Source organism: Furipterus horrens, unplaced genomic scaffold (genome assembly GCF_987537825.1).
Source record: "Furipterus horrens unplaced genomic scaffold, mFurHor1.1.pri manual_scaffold_3, whole genome shotgun sequence".
NCBI lineage: Eukaryota > Metazoa > Chordata > Mammalia > Chiroptera > Furipteridae > Furipterus > Furipterus horrens.
The window spans coordinates 192,585,458-192,603,450 of record NW_028327173.1 but is presented as its reverse complement, the minus strand read 5'-3'; the positions used below and the strand labels follow the sequence as shown (position 1 = coordinate 192,603,450).

The window sequence follows — 17,993 nt, the reverse complement described above, 5'->3', positions numbered from 1 at the left end:
GGGAGGTCTTGAGCTTCTCTTTCCTTCGAAGCAAGAAACATCACTTGCAATATTAACATTAGGATGACCTACCCACTGTTGTGGTCTAAGGAAGTATTGCTTAGACTTGATGACAACCTCCATGCTCTTCACTTCTAGTACTGGAGACCTGGCTTTTAAAGTGACTGAGAGAGTGACAGAACAGCCTTCCTACAAAAGGTATTAGAGAAGCCAGATACACGGAAGGTCATATTGTATGATTCCATTCCTGTGGAATACCCAGAAAAGGTAAATCTATAGAGACAAAAAGCAAATTGGTGGTTGCCAGGGGCAGATCGGAGGGTGGGGTAGAGAGTAACTCCCTGATGGAGACAGGGTTTCCTTTGTGAGGAGAATGGGAAATGTTTTGGAACTAGAGAGGGGTAGCGGATGCACAACATTGTGAATGTACTGAATTAATCGTTAAGTTATGTGAATTTCACCTCAATTTTTTAAAATTAAATGCAGGTTAGAGATGAGTAGTTTTGAATTCTGATCTCAATTTCACCATTGTTATAAAACAGTTTTGAATATCATTGATTTTTTTCCAGCTTTATTGAAGTATAATTGTCAAATAAAAATTATATATATTTAGATGTACAACATGGTAATTTGATATACATTGTGAAATGATTATCACAGTCAAGTTAATTTACATACCCATCATGCCATAGTTACCTTTTTGTGTGTGTGGTGAAAACACCTAAGATCTACTCTTAGCAAATTTCAAGTATACAATATAATATTAACTACAGTCACCATAACGTACATTAGATCCCCAGAACTTACCTTACTCCTTGATTTCTTGAACGCAAAAAGAAGGGTTTTGAAAAATAACTCCTTGAGGAGTGCTAAGATCTGTATGATATCCCAGTCTACAAAAAAATCTGGAAGTCCAGAACGTTCTGTTTGGAAAAGGGGGATCCCATACTGCCCTGGTATAGCACTTCTAGAAGTAATGAATTGGTGTCCTCACGTTGCAGGTAGGGAAAACCTCTAGGTGAGGCTGGTCCCTTTAAGACTCCAAGACAAGTAATTTGGTAGCTAAGGAGTCATAATGACAATTTTGTTGGGTAGTTCTTCCTGGAAATGTAGTTCTTACCCTGAGGACCAGAAGTAATGAGGAGTAGAGCCATCATCTCAGTTGGGTTGGTGAGAAATATATGTAAAAAGACATACTTCTTTGACTTCATTTTTGAAATCTAGATGAAATCTAGACAAGGGACCGTGATATTTCATTTGCGCTCTTTTCTATGCTGTAGGGGAGCAGAGTTTAGTGAAAGGGAAGAATTTCTTTGAAATGTGGTCTAAGTGTTCAGTTTCATTTCTTTTTTAAAATATATTTTTAAAAAGATTTTATTTTTAGAGAGAGGGGAGGGAGGGGAAGAAAGAGGGAGAAAAACATTGATTGGTCGCCTCTCACACGCCCCTGACCTAGTCTGCAACTCAGGCATGTGCTCTGAGTGGAATCAAACCTGTGACCTTGCGGTTTGCAGGATGACACCCAATCAACTGAGCCACACTAGTCAGGGCGAGTCCTACTTGTAAAACAGGGAAATGGGAGGGAGAAAGTTCTAGTTCAAGAGCACCTGTGGAATCCATTGCTGTTGTAAATGTATCTACTGAAAGAAGTGCTTATGGAGGAACATTGCTTTGGATTTCTGCTCATCATGAACACAGGTGTTCTCGATTCATGGGTAGTCAGTGTTTAGGAATTCTCCAGGACTCACACTGAAACAGAGACGTGGATGAGAGCTGAAGGTTCAGAACTGGGAGGAGAGAGGCGCTGAAGCCCTTCACCGTGGGAGCTTTTTGACATGGGCACACACATCCTCCTGCATAGACTCCCTCCTCTTCCAGGACAATGTGGCAAACTGATTGCTATCTGTCACTGCAGGAGATGGGGACATGGAGATGCTAGAGGACCTTGAGTCCCTGCAGTTTGAACACGGGATTGAAGAGGAAGACCGCAGCTGGCTGTATTTGCAGGCTCGTTATCATGGACTGACGATCAAGGCCTGTGCCCATGCAACCTTCTTCTGTAAGCTACTCCATAGTTTGAGGTAAGCAAGGTCTCCAGGGTCAGGCAGATGGAGAAGAATCTCACTGCAGGGAATCCAAATGGCTTTAGCTTTTTATATTGGAGAATAACTTTGGTAAGTACCTTCCTACCTTTTCCAACCCAATGTCTATTACTCCTGGTCTGAAAACACCAGAGAACTGCATTCTAGGGTCCCTTGGCTGTGGTTCTGTAATAAAGCACGGATTAGTCATGATTTTCTTTCAAGTGAGTGGATTGATTAAGCAATCAGTTCATTCATCAATCTATTCATTCACTCATTTCTTCCACAGCTACCAATGACATGTCATCCCATGAAAATGGGGTGAGTTCCTTTTTGGGGGGCTAATAGAATGCTCCCTCACAGGAAAGCCATCTGGGACTTTGGGGTCGCTATGGCCACATGACTTGCTTGAAACCAGGAATACCGATTTTCAGAGAAGCTCCCAGTCCAGTCAACGTAAACAAGAAGTATTTGAGAGCCACGTACCTAGGTCTACGCACCCGCATTCTGTTAACTCTGGGTCACTCTTGGAGTATTTGACCCCACCCATCACTCCAGTCTACTTCTCAGTTTACTTTTCTCTGAAATTACATTATCTCCTTGTTGATGGGACCAGATCTGAATTGAAGAGGTTATAGATACAGCGTATACCCAAGGAGGCAGGCTGCTCAATGAGTTTGCTGATTGGCTGACTGATAAGGATACACAAAGCTATTGATGGAATCCAAGAATAGTGAGACGCTGATATATGAAACTTCCAGGAGTCATTTTGTATTTGGAAGGGTCAGACACTGAGAGGAAACACTCTGCTTTCAACTAAGAGAGAAGCTTTAAATAGAATATGGCTTGTGATGCTTATTTGGAAACTCCAGGGCTTTACTTTTCGTTTTATTTTACTTGATCTTTAATTTTTAAGAACTCCAACTTGCACAAAAATACAAAAGATAAGGGTGTCATATAACAGCATAAAACAATGTCTGATGTATTTGAGGTCATACTTTGTTTATCTTGGGCGGAGAAAGGACATCCAGGACCAACAGTAAGTGAACCACTAGAAAAAGAGGGCTCAAATCCCTGGCCCCCAATTCCTCAGGTCTGTTTTCCCTTATTATAAACTATTTTCTTTAGTTTAAAGACAAGCCAAGTCACCCGTTCCCTGGGTCAGCGCAGAACTAGAAAGCACGGGTGTGGGTGGGAGGGCCGGTATGCACATCCTGCCAGCAGTGAGCACTGACACAAGGGACTGGCCTGCGGTGTTCCAGGAGAGCGTGTAGCAGTGGCTGTTCACAACGATGGCCCCGAGTCAAAAAAAAAGAGGTCTGACATTCAGACCTTGGGTTTAAGAAGGCAGGGAAATGCACAACACATGTGACCCAAAAAAAAGTTCATTTAAAAAATGTTTTAAACAAGTTTTGGTCCTCGGAAGGGGTGTGCTGTATGTCCTGGGAAACTCAGGAAGAGCATTTCATCCCCTAGTGACGCTGCACAAGCGGCACATAAGCGGAACGCCTTCTCTCTGAACTACGTAAGCTGCCACCAGCCTGCCACACGGGGAAGTTAAAGCAGAGAACATCAGCGGCTAACAGTGAGGAAGAACTCCGGGGCGAGCGTGTATTTACGTTTGTGTTCGTTCTCCAGAAAATCATTGCGTGAGAAGCAAACGTCCGGACGTCCCTTGATTGGATCGCTCGCCAGCACTCCTGATGATGATGAATTAAAAGTGGGCATCATTGGAGGTGGCCACCTTGGGAAGCAGCTGGCTCGTGTACTGCTTCAGCTCGGCCCCATCCCTGCTGCGAGGCTGCGGATCTCTACTCGGAGGCCAGAGGTCCTGGGTGAGGAGCAGTGTCCCGGAGAAAAGGGGCTTGGGCGTGCTCTGTCCACCAGGCCACTGTGATAGGGGACCCCTTGTGTGTAGCATGCTGAGTTCTCATCTTTCCAGCCCTGAGAAGCTGGACTGATGGTTTTTAACTTGTTCCTCACAACAACTTTCTTCTCCACTTCCATGTTTTATAGCCATCCTTCTTCCTTGTGCCCTTGGTGGGGAGATACCTTTCTGGGTCTTAGATACAGAGAAACTTTCCAAACAGAGTTCAGATGTAACTGGATGGGTTAGAGTCTGGCGGGTGCAAAGCAGTACCAAACATTGGTCCCTGTGTTTTTTAAAAATAACATTTCATGAATTTCAAAAAGTTCTCTAATGATCCCATTTACTAATCAGATCTGGTGCTTCTGGGGAGATTGATGGAGAAGAGGCCTGAGGGACTTTTTGGGGAGATGGAAATGGTCTAGCTCTTGAAAGAGATATGAGTTACATGGGTATATGCATTTGTCAGAAATGATCAAACTGTATACTTTAGATCTGCGTGTTGCACTGTATGTAAATTATGCTTCAATAACTTTTATAAATGTAAAATATCATATGCGTGTTATAGGCAATTTAGAAAATTACTCTGTAGGAGATTAAATAATTACTTATAATCCCTTTACCAGTACATCATTTCCTAGCTATTTTTTCTCTGATTATATCAGTAATTGATATTATACACAGTTGTTTGTATTCTGCTTTTTCACTTAATGTATTTTGAGCATATTCTCATATTATTCAGCATTCTTCAAAATCATGATTTTAAGGTTGTGTAGTATTACAAAGTATGGCTGTATGATAATTTGTGTGACTGTGCCTTATTGGATTTCCTTGTACATAATTTTAAAGATCAAATCACTAGGTCAAAAACAGGTAGAGCTTTATTAAGATATAATTTGCATAGAATGAACTGCACATTTTTAAAATGTACAATTTGATGTTTTGACACATGTATATACCCATGAAACCATCAACACAAGGTAATGAACTTATCCACTACCCTCAAAAGTTTCCTTATAATTCCTGTCTCTCTGCCTCCCTGCAGCTCCCCACCCAAGAAACCACTAATCTGATTTCTGTCATCATCGATTAGTTTGCATTTTCTAGAATTTTATACAAATGGAATCATATAGTTTGTGCTGTTGTTTGGCCTGACTTCTTTCACTTTGCATAATTATTATGAGGTATATTTTGAGATATATGTTTCATGTATTGATATCCTTTTTATTTCAGAGTAGTATGTATTAATATCCCAGTTTATATTTTCATCTGTGATGGAGATTCAGGTTGTTCCCAGTTGTGGGCTATTACAAATAAAGCTGCTGTGAACATTCATGTACAAATATTAGTGTAGACACATGCTTGAATTTTTCTTGGGTAAACACATGGGAGTGGAACAGATGGGTCATATGGTGGGTATATTTAATTTTTTAATTTTAATTTTTAAAGGAACTTCTAATACATTTTTTCATAATGACTTCTAAAAACGGTTGTTGAGGGGTAAACTTTCACCAGCATTGTGTAAGAGGAACACCCAGTTCACTACACTCTGCAATTCTGAGCCTCTTTATTTTTAATCGCTATTTTAATATGCCTTTTAAATGTTTCTTATTTTACTTCTTTTTTAATTTTTATTTATTTTTATTGTATTTTCTCTATTACCATTTAGTCCCCTTCTGCCCTCATCCCCCCATCACCACACTGTTGTCCACGTCCATGAGTCGTGTTTTCCTCTTTGCTCAATCCCTCCATCCCCTCACGTCCCCCCACAACCCAGCTGTCATCTGCTCTCCATCTATGAGTCTGTCTCTGTTTTGCTTGTTAGTGCAGCTGTTCATTAGATTCCACAATGAGTGAAATCATATGGTACTTGTCTTTCTCTGACTGTTAGCGTAATGTTCTCTGGGTCCATCCATACTGTCCCAAAAGGTAAAATTTTCTTCTTTTTTACAGCTGAGTAGTATTCTATCGTGTAAATGTCCCATAGTTGTTTTATCCACACATCTACTGATGGGCACTTGCGCTGCTTCCATATCTTTTGAATTAGTGTTTCGGGTTCCTTCGGATATATTCCCAGAAGTGGGATCACTGGGTCAAAAGGCAAAATGATCCCCCTTTCTCCACATCCTTACTAGCACTTGTTGTTTTATTGATGATAGCCATTTTGACAGGTATGATATGATAACTCATTGTGGTTTGAATTTGCATTTCTCTGATAATTAGTGATGTCTTTTGGCCATCAGTATGGCCTCTTTGGAGAAATGTCTATTCAACTCTTTTGCTCATTTTTTAATTGGATTTTTTTTTTCTGTTGAGTTTTGTAAGTTCTTTATAAATTTTGGATATTAACCCCTTATCAGATGTATTGGAGAATATGTTCTCACATTCTGTGGGTTGTCTTCTTATTTTGTTGATGTTTTCCTTTGTCATGCAAAAATTTTTTAGTTTGATGTAGTCCCGTTTATCTTTTCTTTTGTTTCCCTTGCCTGGGGAGATATATCTGACAAAATATTGTTATGAGCTATGTCTGAGATTTTGCTGCCTATGTTTTCTTCTAGGATTTTTATGGTTTCAGGTCTAACATTTAAGTCTTTAACCCATTTTGAATTTATTCTTGTGTGTGGTGTAAGAAGTTGGTGTAGTTTCATTTTTCTGCACGTATCTGTCCAAGTTTTCCAACACCATTTATTGAATAAACTATCTTTAGCCCATTGTATGTGCTTGTTTCCTCTGTTGAATATTATTTGACTATAAAGGTTTGGGTGTATTTCTGGGCTCTGTATTCTGTTCCAATGATCTGTGTCTTTTTATGCCAGTACCATGCTGTTTTGGTTATTATGGCCCTATGGTAGATTAAGTAGCCTGATGCCTCCAACTTTGTTCTTCTTTTTCAGGATTTCTGTTTCTATGCAGGGCCTTTTGTGGTTTTATATAAATTTTGAAATATTTATTCTAGTTCTGTGAAATATGTCATTGGAATCTTGATAGGAATTGCATTGAATCTATAGATTGCTTTGGGTAGTATGGACATTTTAATTATGTTAATTCTTCGTTTCCATGAACACAGTGTGCTTCCACTTATTTGTATCTTTAATTTCTTTCTTCATTGTCTTATAATTTTTTGAGTACAGGTCTTCTACATCCTTGGTTTGGTTTATTCCTAGGTATTTTATTGTTTTTGAAGCAATTGTAAATGGAATTGTTTTCTTCACTTCCCTTTCTGTTTGTTTTGGCATGTAAAAGTGTAACTGCTTCCAGGATATTAATTTTGTATCCTACTACTTTGCTGAACTAATTTATCAGTCCCAGTAGTTTCTTGGTGGAATCTTTGGGATTTTCTATGTAGTGTATCATGTCATCTGCAAATAGATAGTTTTACTTTTTCCTTTCCAATTTGGGTGCTTTTATTTCTTCTTCTTGTCTTATTGCTGTGGCTAGGACTTACAGTACTATGTTGAATAGGAGAGGGGAAAGTGGACACCCCTGTCTTGTTCCCAATCTTAAGGGGGACGCTTGTAGTTTTTGTCTGTTGAGTGTGATGCCAGCAGTTGGTTTGTCATATATGCCTTTTAGTATGTATGTTTCTTTTTTTAATATGTCCTTCACTGGTCACTATAATAGTTGCATATTTTTTATAGGTTTATTGCTATTTTGTCTTTTTTTAGTTCTTTTTGTCTAGTTTTTCTGTTGGCATGCCTGTATTTTTCTTATTAATTTGTACATGTTCTTTCTATATTAAGGAAATCTTAAAATTTTATTACTCAAGGCAAATTTTGAAAAAATCTTATCAATAGGACTGATGTACAATATTTCAATAAAGTACATATATTCTTTGGGAAGCAATATGTTTATTAATAATAAAGTTAGTGTTTAAATAACATTTAAAACATACTACCATATGTGACTTTACATTTTTACTTTTAAAAATACATATTGCGATAAGTATTAACTCCAAGAGCTTATGCAGTGATGTGATTTACCACATTTCTCTCTACCTTTATAAATATCTTAACGTTAAATTGTATATACTTTACAGAAACTATAAGTATACAGGGTAGGGCAAAAGTAGGTTTACAGTTCATATGGAAAATAATACAGTAATTAGTAATAATACAAAAATAAACTGTGTTTTGCACACTCACACCTGTAAACCTACTTTTACCCCATCCTGAATTTTCCCAAACTCCTCTCAGCCTCTGCCCTAGACTCTTCCACTCTCTTACTTAGTCTTTCCTACCAACTCAAGCCAGTTAGCTGTGTAATTCTGACCCAGTCACATAATTTCTTGACTCAAGTTTCCTCATCAATAATATAGGAATAATAAGGTCCTTATCAAGATTCCCTTAGATAATGCATATTAAGTACTTTGTACATTATCTGGCACATGATAAATTGGAGCAGGCTTCTCTCAGATTTTTTTCTTCCTAAAGAATTTGAAAAGCTCTAGCTTTTGAGAAAAGGACAAATTGTCTTATAACCTCAAGCATTACTACAGTGGTACCAGCTGCTTTAGCAACGGGGGTGGGGAATCTCTTCTAATTTATGTGACAAGAGTTAAGACAAGGTTGGTGCAAAAGTAATGTCTGACTTTTTTAAAAGAAAGTTTTAGATCGTATTTATTAAATTTGTGCCTCTTATAATTTTTTGATGTCACAGTGACTAATGCATACCTTATTTTTTCAGATTATCAAAATATTGTTCATAATTGTCTGCAATATTTGCACCCATGTTCGTCCCATCTAAAGACCACATTAGAAATGTTTTACTCTATGAGTGTCCTAAAGGTGCCAATGCAAGTACAGCAGCAAAGTCTATTCAGAGCACTTATGGGGACGATGCAGTGACTGAAAGAAGTTGCAGGAGATGGTTTTCCCATTTCCAAAGTGGGGATTTCAGTTTGAAAAACGAGGCAAAAGAGGGTTGTCCAAAAAAACTTGATTCCGAAGTGTTGGAAGCTGTTGTCACAGAAAACCCCACCATTACCTCTAGGGAACTCACAGAACAATGTAACATAGCCCATACAACCGTGCTACGCCAACTGAAAAGGATCAGAAAGGTTTTAGTAGTTGGAAAATGGGTCGCACACGAACTGTCTCCAGAGAATCTGCAACAGCGTGTTGCTTGTGAATCATTGCTTTTTCGACACCTTCAGGCACCATTTTTAGGTAGGCTTGTTACAGGTGCTGGGAAGTGCATCCTTTGCCATAACGTTAAACGCCGTCTATTGTGGATCAGTTGAGGAAGAAGAAGGGTTCAACAACCAAGAGGAGGACTTCATCCAAAGAAGATCATGTTGAGTGGATGGTGGGGTATGGGAAGAATTGTCTATTACGAACTGTTAGACAGCAATCAAACAATTACTGCTAATCTTTACTGTGAACAACTTCGTCGTTTGAAAGCAGCTTTGAACCAGAAGTGACCCTCCTTAGTCAACAGAAAGGGTGTCATCTTCCACTACAACAATGCTTGTCCTCACACAGCTTGACTCACCAAATATTTCTTGAAAGAGCTTGGTTGGGAAATATTGCTTCATCCTCCATATTCTCCTGACCTTGCTCCTTTTGATTATCACTTGTTTCAGGGACTACAGAACCATTTTGATGGTCTTAGGTTGACATCAAGAGAAGAGGTTGAAAATGAGTTGGATTCATATTTTGCTTCAAAACCAAAAGAATTTTATAAGCGTGGCTTTTATAAGCTAGTTGACCAATGGAATGAAGTTCTAGAAAGCAAAGGAGGTTATATTAATGAATAAGTATTTTCACAATCATGGGCTTTTTCATTTTTAAAATAGACCTCAAAATCGGACATTATTTTTGCACCAACCTTATAATTGTCTCCCTCTCCCTACAGTTGATGTTCAAGTGCAACTCTGTATTGTGATCTTTCTGTCTGCCTTTATACCTCCCAGATGAGTTCCAGAAACTGGGAATCCAGTGCTTTTACAATAACTCTTATCTGGTGGGCTGGGCCCACGTGGTATTCCTCTGCTGCCTGCCATCTCAGCTGCCCAGTATCTGCACAGAAATACAAAGCAGCTTTGAAAAAACCTGCATTGTGTACAGTTTTGTAGCTGCCGTCCCAATACCCAGGTATCTCATTAGAGGGAGCACAGAACTGGCTGACATGCGCTGTCTCCTCAGCCTTGGCTTCTGCCTCCCACCTCCACCCAGCTCTTGCCTGTTGCCGGCGGTCATTCCCAATAGTAAGGTGGAAGCAGCTTCACCTGCGGAATGACCCAGCCGTCCTTTCTAGTGTCAACCTGTGTCTGTGGGTGGGACATTTCCTTTGATGTGCAAATGTTTAGAACTGCAATAGAGCATTGCTTCCCACTCCTTGAAGCTGACTCATGTCCCCCTGTGCATTGGTGACAAGGGAAACTGCATGAGGAGTGATTGAGAGCATTGTCAAATGTTATTTTTGTACCCCTAGTGTCTAGGCCAGTGCCTGGCAAGTGATAGCATTCAGTTAGTGTCAGTTAAGCAGATGGCTAAACAGCGCAACTGAAAAGTAGTGCCTTCAGTGCTGACCCATACCTGTGTTGTGTGGGGTGGGGTTCGGGGGTGTCTTGTTGGGGCTGGATGTGAACTCAGTGGATCATGTGGCTTATTTCAATCCTGGTCCAGTACTCCATGTCTTGGTGGCTTTATTTGCAGGTTGAAAAGCCTACTGAAACACACCAATATCTTGCGGCCTCAGTATCAGTGCGTTGAAGATTGTGCCAACATCTGGGGGCCAAATAAGGAAATCACAGCTGCTCTCCAAGACCCCGTGATTCTTCGGGCTACCTGCCCCTACAATCCTGCCGGTAATGGCTCACCCTAGTGTTGGCACTCTTTAAAAACTTACCTTCCTCTTGGCCTGTTGCCCTCTTATTAGATCGCTGTGTGTGCACGTTGGGTGAGTGGGGGGATGAGGGGTGTGGGGGGCAGGGGTACAAGCTCCATATGTTCTCAGTGATTTAGGTTTTGTACAGGAACAGCTTCGGTGGCAAAAAGTGGTCCTAATAAAGGAAATCTGAGAAGTCAGTATTCAGACCCTTTAAGGGCAAGTTGGAAACGACCAGAGGGGAAAGCCTGTTTAATATTTACACAAGAGGATGCAGTGTCTGGGACTAAATGGTTTTTCCCTGCTCTAATCTTACCGTTTTTCCTAGTGCTTTTTTTTTTTTGGAAGGGTCATTCTAGAAATTCCTAGAGATGCTTTTGCCGTTAGCAATGTCCACATTAGTCACACCTGTTCTCCTGTGGCAGGGTCAGCGTGTGATATGTTATCAAAAGTAACAGGGAGGAGAACTTTGCTTATTTTGAGGTGCCTATGACCAACTCGTCTTGGAAAAAAGGTGGCTGTTCACTGTCTGGGGTTTGTCCTAGGTTCCCTGCAAACTTTCTTGGTGGTGCTAACTGGTCTTTTCCTTGTCATTGATGTGTAGGCGGAATAATCCTCAATATCAAGTGGTTGGAAGGGGTGTTCTATGCAGCTCTAAATATCTGTACGGCAAAGGCCATGCATCACGTGCAAGCGCTGCAGCTTCTGAATGAGCTGCTGCTCTCTGTGCACTTTGAGGGCTGTGGGAAGGACAGAGCATCTTGCCCCAAATTTCAATTACAGGATTTTGTCAGCAAAGTCTATGCTGAGAACCTGCCTCAGAAAAGGTAATGTATAATGGCTGGCCAGTCTCATTTCTCCCACACTGTTGTCTTAGCAGATGCTTTGCTCCTTTTTTCCTTTCATGTTATCTTTGAAAATTTATAAGAAGAATACATTCTTGTAAAAAAAATCCAACTAGCAGAAAAGTGAAAGTCCTTCTTTGCTCCCCAAGTACCATTTCAGACTTTACCTCTGATGGTTTTTGTATTTCTTTTATGTATGCATTTACAAACATATTTGGACTTTTATTAAAGTGGGTACATCTATATCTACGTACACATTTTAGAAACATGGGGGCTACATATACTGCATTTTTACTTATTATGGATGCATTTTTTGTTAGTACAAGCATATCAGTTTCATGTATGAGCAACTGCATAGGCATCTATTGATACATTTAATTAAATTTATTCATCCTATTTCCTCTTGAGGATGAGGTGGTACTCCTGACCCCAAATTTTACGTAAAGGGCCACACTGAACATTCTTGTACTTACTCTGCATGCTTGGACCAGTATTTCTGTCGAATAGCTAGAATAATATTGCCCAGTTAGAGATTATATACACTTTGTTTGATGGGCATTTCCAAATTGCTTCTTGAAAACATGGTGCTTATTTTCATTTCCACCAGTAGTGTTTGAGAGTACCATTGCACATTTCATCTTTGGTAATCTAATGAGAGTGCAAGATGTTTAATCTTTGATAATCTAACAAGAAAAATTGCTGCCCTTGTTACAATGTCCTCTTGTCATGAAATTCAGTGGACACTTTCAAGTCTTTTTCTTCCTTGACTATTGAACATGCCATCCTTCTTGAAGCAATCTCTTCTGTTGGCTGGCTTCATGTTCTCCTCACTTTCTTCCTTTCTCTCCGGCCTCTCTGCCAGCTCTTCTTCTGCTCCATCCTTAAATCGGGGAGTTTTCAGGGCTCTGTCCCAGGCCTTCTTTCCTTTCCATTCTACACTCAGCTCCTGAGTGACCTTTGCCACTTTGGGGACTTAGGTTGCCATCTTTACACTGACACCACTGAGTCCATAGAATCTAGCCTAGATGTCAGTCTCGTGCCCACGTATGTTCACACTCACCATCTCCGCTCAAACTCAATGCGTCCAGAAGCACACCTGTTCTTCCGGGGTTTTTCATCTAGTTACAAGCTTCTTTACCAGTGGTTCAGGCCAGAGCCCTGGAAGAATCCTTGAGTCATTCCTCTTTTGCATTCTAATTAATCACCAATGGCCAGTGATATGCTCAGTTTGCAGATTTCCCTTCCCCATTACCCAGACTTCCCTTCACTGTTCTCTCATTTTGGATCTCTTTGCCTGGATCTTTCTTCCTCGGCATGGTTTACTCCTTTATTGTGGTGGGTCAGGTCTCCTCCTGTAGTTTCCTTAGAAAAGGATGCACAGGAAGTAATTTTCAAAAGACTATGTCTGAAAATGTTTTTATTCTAACCTAATATTTTATTGAGAATATAACCTGGCATAGAATTCTAGGTTAGAAATAATTTTCCTTTAGAATTTTGAAGACATTACTTTATCGTCTTTCAGTTTTTAGCGTTACTGTGGAGAGAGTGCACAGTGTCATTCTAAGTTTTGAATTCATCCTTTGCCTGAAACCTGTTTCTTTTTTCCATGGAAGCTTATAGGATCTTTTACTTTCAGCCTCCTGAAATTTCATGATGTGTCATGATGTGGATCTATTTTAATTCACTGTGTTGGCACGTGGGGGGCCTTTTCTTTTTTCCCTTAAAAAGATATTGTCAAATATAACACATGCACAGAAAAGTACATATTCCATAAATTCATAAAAACACAGTTTAATAAATTATGGTAAAGCAAGTACCCAAGCAACTGCCACCTGTAAAAGAAAAGAATATTCAGTGGTCCTTCTCAGTCTGGATGTCAAGTTCTCCAATTGTGTCTTCAATAACTTCCTCCTCTCCCGTTTTCTCTGTTCTTTCTTTATGAATATTTTATGGGTCAAATGTTGGATCTTCTGGGTTAATCTGACTTTTAAAATCTTTTCTATTTTCAGTATCTTTGTCTTTTTGCTCTGCTTTCTGAGAGATTTCTTCAACTACAGTGTTTTTCTATCATACTTAGAGCATATTTTCATTTTTATTATATTTTGATTTTCAAAAATTTTAATTTTAAAAATTTATTTAGAGAGAAGAGGGAGAAAAATATCTATTTGTCGTTCTATTTTATTTATGAATTCATTGGTTGCTTCTTGGAGAAAGAAAAAAAGAGAGAGAGAGGGGGACATCTATCTGTTGTTTCACTTAGTTGTGCATTCATTGGTTGCTTCCTGTATGTGTCCTGACTGGGGCTCAAACCTGCAACCTTGATGCATCCAGATGATGCTCTAAACAACTGAGCTACACAGCCAGAGCCCAAAGATTTTAAGTCTCCAAATAATCCCTTTTTATGTAACATCCTCTTGTCATTTTACTATGCAATATGTACCATCTCTTATCTCTTTGATAGAGGTTTTTTCTTTCCCAAGTTGTTTTCTGATCATTTGTTTTGATCTCTATCATTCATTTTATTTTATTTTTTCTATCATTCATTTTAGAGGCTTTCTTAAAGTACATGGAGAATCTTCACAGCTCGTATTTTTAAGATTCCTGTTACTAAAAAGCTGCTTGCTAAAAATTCTGTGTTTGCTGCTGTGGTCTTTACTAGAGTGATTTGGTCAGCTGTTTCCTTGGGAAACCCTGAATGTTGGTATCTTTAAATCTTTGGGATCCAACTTGGGGAAAGGAAGCTGTGTGTAGGGAGAGGGGTGGTCTTATCACTCAGTTTCTACTTTTCCAATTTATTTTCCCCCTTTTCAGTATTATCTCTGCCCTCAGCAGTGCTTATTGTCCCCCTGTCCAGATACCCTCTGTTTAACCTCCTCCAGAGAATAAACCTTGTGTTAGGCAGGAAGAAGGACCATCTCCTGACGGGGCAGTGTTGGAAAGGGTCCTGGGAGGGTCCTCTACTTTTAAGATTTTTAAACTATTATCCTCTTTTTGGCTATCTTGCCCCCACTTCCAGATGTACTTGGTCCTCTACTGACTGAGTCTTTTGTGGGTTGTGTGATGTAAATAGCCTGTGGCTGAGTATTATCACTTGTCCATATTATTTCCAGCTCCCAAACTTGCTGTTCCTGTGTTCTCTCTCATTGTCATTTTATGTTCTTGGCCTACTTTTCATTTGGATTGTTTGCTTTTATTTAATGTTCTGTAGGAGATTTTCAGTAGGAATATGTTTTGAGTATTGAAATATTTTGCATATTATTTCTCTCTTTTTTTTTGGTATATTTTGCTGTTCAGGGGATTCTAATTTTTGTAGTCAAAATGGTCAAATACTTCTTTATGGATTCAGGGTTTCAAGTCATACTTATAAAGACCATCTTCATCCCAAAATATTCTATATCTTCTCCCAGGATTTTATTTTTAAAATATTTAAATCTTTAATAAATTCAGGATTTTTAACATTCTTTATCCATTTTCAAAAGCCAGTTGTCCTAACACTGTAGAGTGTAGCCAATCCTTTTCCTACCAATTTGCAGTGTGATTTTTATCATTTGGTGCACTGCAAGATATTCATGGGGATATTAACTTCTACTCTTTCCCTATAGAGTTGAAGAGGATAGCTTTTTGAAGAGGATATTTGAAAAGATATGATAACAACATAATCAACAAAATATACTTTAAAAAAAGATATGAGATATTTCCCATTCTTAATGTCCATGATCCTCTTATGTATTCTCTCCCTAAATTCAAGGAAAACATACTGAAAAGGATGTCAATGTCACCATTATAATCATTCTCTAATTATGAATTCCTCCCAGAATGCACTTAGAGAAACGTGCATGTGTCAAAACATGTCATAAATACAACTGAATTCACATATTGAGTAGTTTCAGCTGAATGTCTGATTTAATTATGAATTTTAATTAGTTTGATATAGAAAATGAAGAACTTTATTTCCAAGTGGAGGAAAACTTTCTTGAAAGGAAATGTTTACAGCCAGATCAGATGTATTGAACAGACAAAAAAAAGTAACAATTTTTTTTTTTCACCCCAGGCCTCTCCCCTGGTTTGATCTGACTGCTGTGCAACTCAAGGAAACGCCCTTTAGCCAGCACCTAACCCTGCCCGCCCTCCAGGACCACCTCACCCAGCTCTACTGTGGTTCATTTGGCATCTCCCTAACCAGAGAACAGCAGCCAGGGGTTTCCACAGGCTCTCCATCCCAGTGAGAGGGGAGACCTCAGGCCTCAGCGTTCCTTCTCCCTCTGCAACGGTTGCACTCGGATCATCACAGCTGACAGCGGGAGTCACGTGGCTGTATTGTGTTTGCCCTGTGTTAGGCACTAAGGAATTAGAAAATTATACCGATGGCTCTTTAAAATGTAGATTAAAACAAGAGGTCCTTTACCGTGGTGTGTGTGTGTGTATATATATATATATATCTGACTTTTAGAAGCTACCAAATGAAACCACATAACCCAACACAATTAAGTAAGCTGCTTCGCCATGACAGCCTTAATACAAATTATCTCTCTTCTAAAAGCTTAATTTAAGAGGTATAATGTCATTACTAGCTCCTTTTCCTGTAGCACTATGTGCCTGACAAATGATACAGTGTGATTTTCCTACCATTCTATATAGAGAAGTAAAATGTGTGGTAAACAACAAATGACTCATTTCATGCTTGTTTCAGCTATATATGACTGGTTTGATACTATCATTAAAGCTGTTCTTGTTCAGAGTATTTTAAAACATGCAAACATTTAATTTTATTAATTTATTTTTAAATCCTCACCCCAGGATATGTTTGTTTTTTTAAATTGACTTTCGAGAGGGACAAAGAGAAGAAGGGAGGGAGGGAGAAAGAGACAGAGAGACAGAGAGAGATTGATCAGTTGCCTCCCATACATGCTCTGACTGGGGATCAAAGCCACAACCTAGGTATGTGCACTGACCAGGAATCAAAACTGCAACCTTTTTGGTGTGTGGGACAGTTCTCCAACCAATTGAGCTACCTGGCCAGGGCAACCATACAAACATTTTAAAAAATAGCTGGCATTTATATTAAATAACTAAAAATATTTTTTTTTGAAATACAGATTTTATTGCTAGAGTGCAAATTATTTCCTTTATGAGGGGAGGCCTCAAAAAACCAGAATTATCTTCTCGGGGGCAGGCCCCTTGTAGTACAGACTTCCCACGCGAGGTGAGTGTTCCAGGAACCCATCTGCATCAGTGTACCAGCTGTTGTGAGAGGCTATGTTTGGCTTCAGTGAACTTTTTTTGAAGACTTTCAATGCATTTGCCCATTTTAGTGGGTGATTTATGAGCGCACCTGCCCATACCCTGCTGAGTGTTCAGCAGTTTTTGACCCCAAAATGGCATGACCCCCACGCCCACCCTCCCTATTCACCCCAAGCAACTATTTTTTGTTTTCTTGAATGAAAAAAGTCCTCAAAAGGAAACGTTTTGCTGATGTAGAAGAGGTGAAACGAAAAACAGCAGAAGCACTAAAAGACATCTGAATCAACAAATTCAAAAACTGTTTTGAGCAGTGGAAAAAATATCTTGATAGGAGTATTGCATCAGATGGAGAGTACTTTGAAGGCGGCTGAAGTTTAAACATGTAAGAATAAATACACAATGTTTCATAAATAAATTCCATTTTGGGGGGTCCCTCCTCATATGTTTTGCAAATACCGTATTTTTCACTCTATAAAACACACTCCCCCCCACCCCAAAAGTGGGGGGAAATGTCTGTGCATCTTATGGAGTAAATACTGTATTGTGTCACAGACGGTGATATGTATTCCCTGATCTGTCAGCGGTGGCAACAGCTGTTAGAAGAGGAAGCGGTGGGCCCATGTGAAACCCCTGGGGACACTTAAATGTCCCACTTTACTGCTGAATCTCAGGGCATCTGGTTAGTTGCTGTCAGCCTCTGCCCACCACCCAGGACCTGGGAGAGTGCAGAGAGCCACCTGACACTCCCAGCTACAACCGCTGACCTGTTGAATCAGCTGAGGCTAATAACGGGTATGAGGCACAGTGCCAATTGCCAATTGTCTTTGACACTGGCTGGGGTCTGTGTTAGAACTCCCTCCAATCACCAATCACTGTGTCTTAAGCTTTGCCAATCATGAGAGGCAGATGGGTGGAGTTGAAGTAACATGTTCTCGGCTGGCCACTGGCTCCGTTAGATGCTACAGCTGTCTTGTCTACTTCTGTACTGTTTCCAGTGCACACCAGATTTCTGTGTGAGGAGGCCAGCAGTAACTGGGTGAGCAGCCATAAATGCTGAAGTTTGTAGTATATAAAGGGAGTTATGGTGGGGTCACTCTTCTAGTAGTAACACAGGCACTGGGGGCACTAAGG

At 39.7% G+C, this 17,993-nt stretch overlaps 1 protein-coding gene across 1 annotated transcript; it reads left to right on the top strand.

The window, feature by feature from the left end:
* The first annotated feature begins 1,926 nt into the window (after positions 1–1,926).
* Positions 1,927–16,029, top strand: NOXRED1 (NADP dependent oxidoreductase domain containing 1). Its single transcript, XM_090271234.1, has 6 exons — positions 1,927–2,081; positions 3,720–3,916; positions 9,860–10,040; positions 10,605–10,756; positions 11,381–11,603; positions 15,673–16,029. The coding sequence occupies exons 1-6, from the start codon at positions 1,927–1,929 to the stop codon at positions 15,845–15,847; spliced, it is 1,083 nt and encodes a 360-aa protein (XP_090127360.1). The 3' UTR covers positions 15,848–16,029.
* Positions 16,030–17,993: the final 1,964 nt, after the last annotated feature.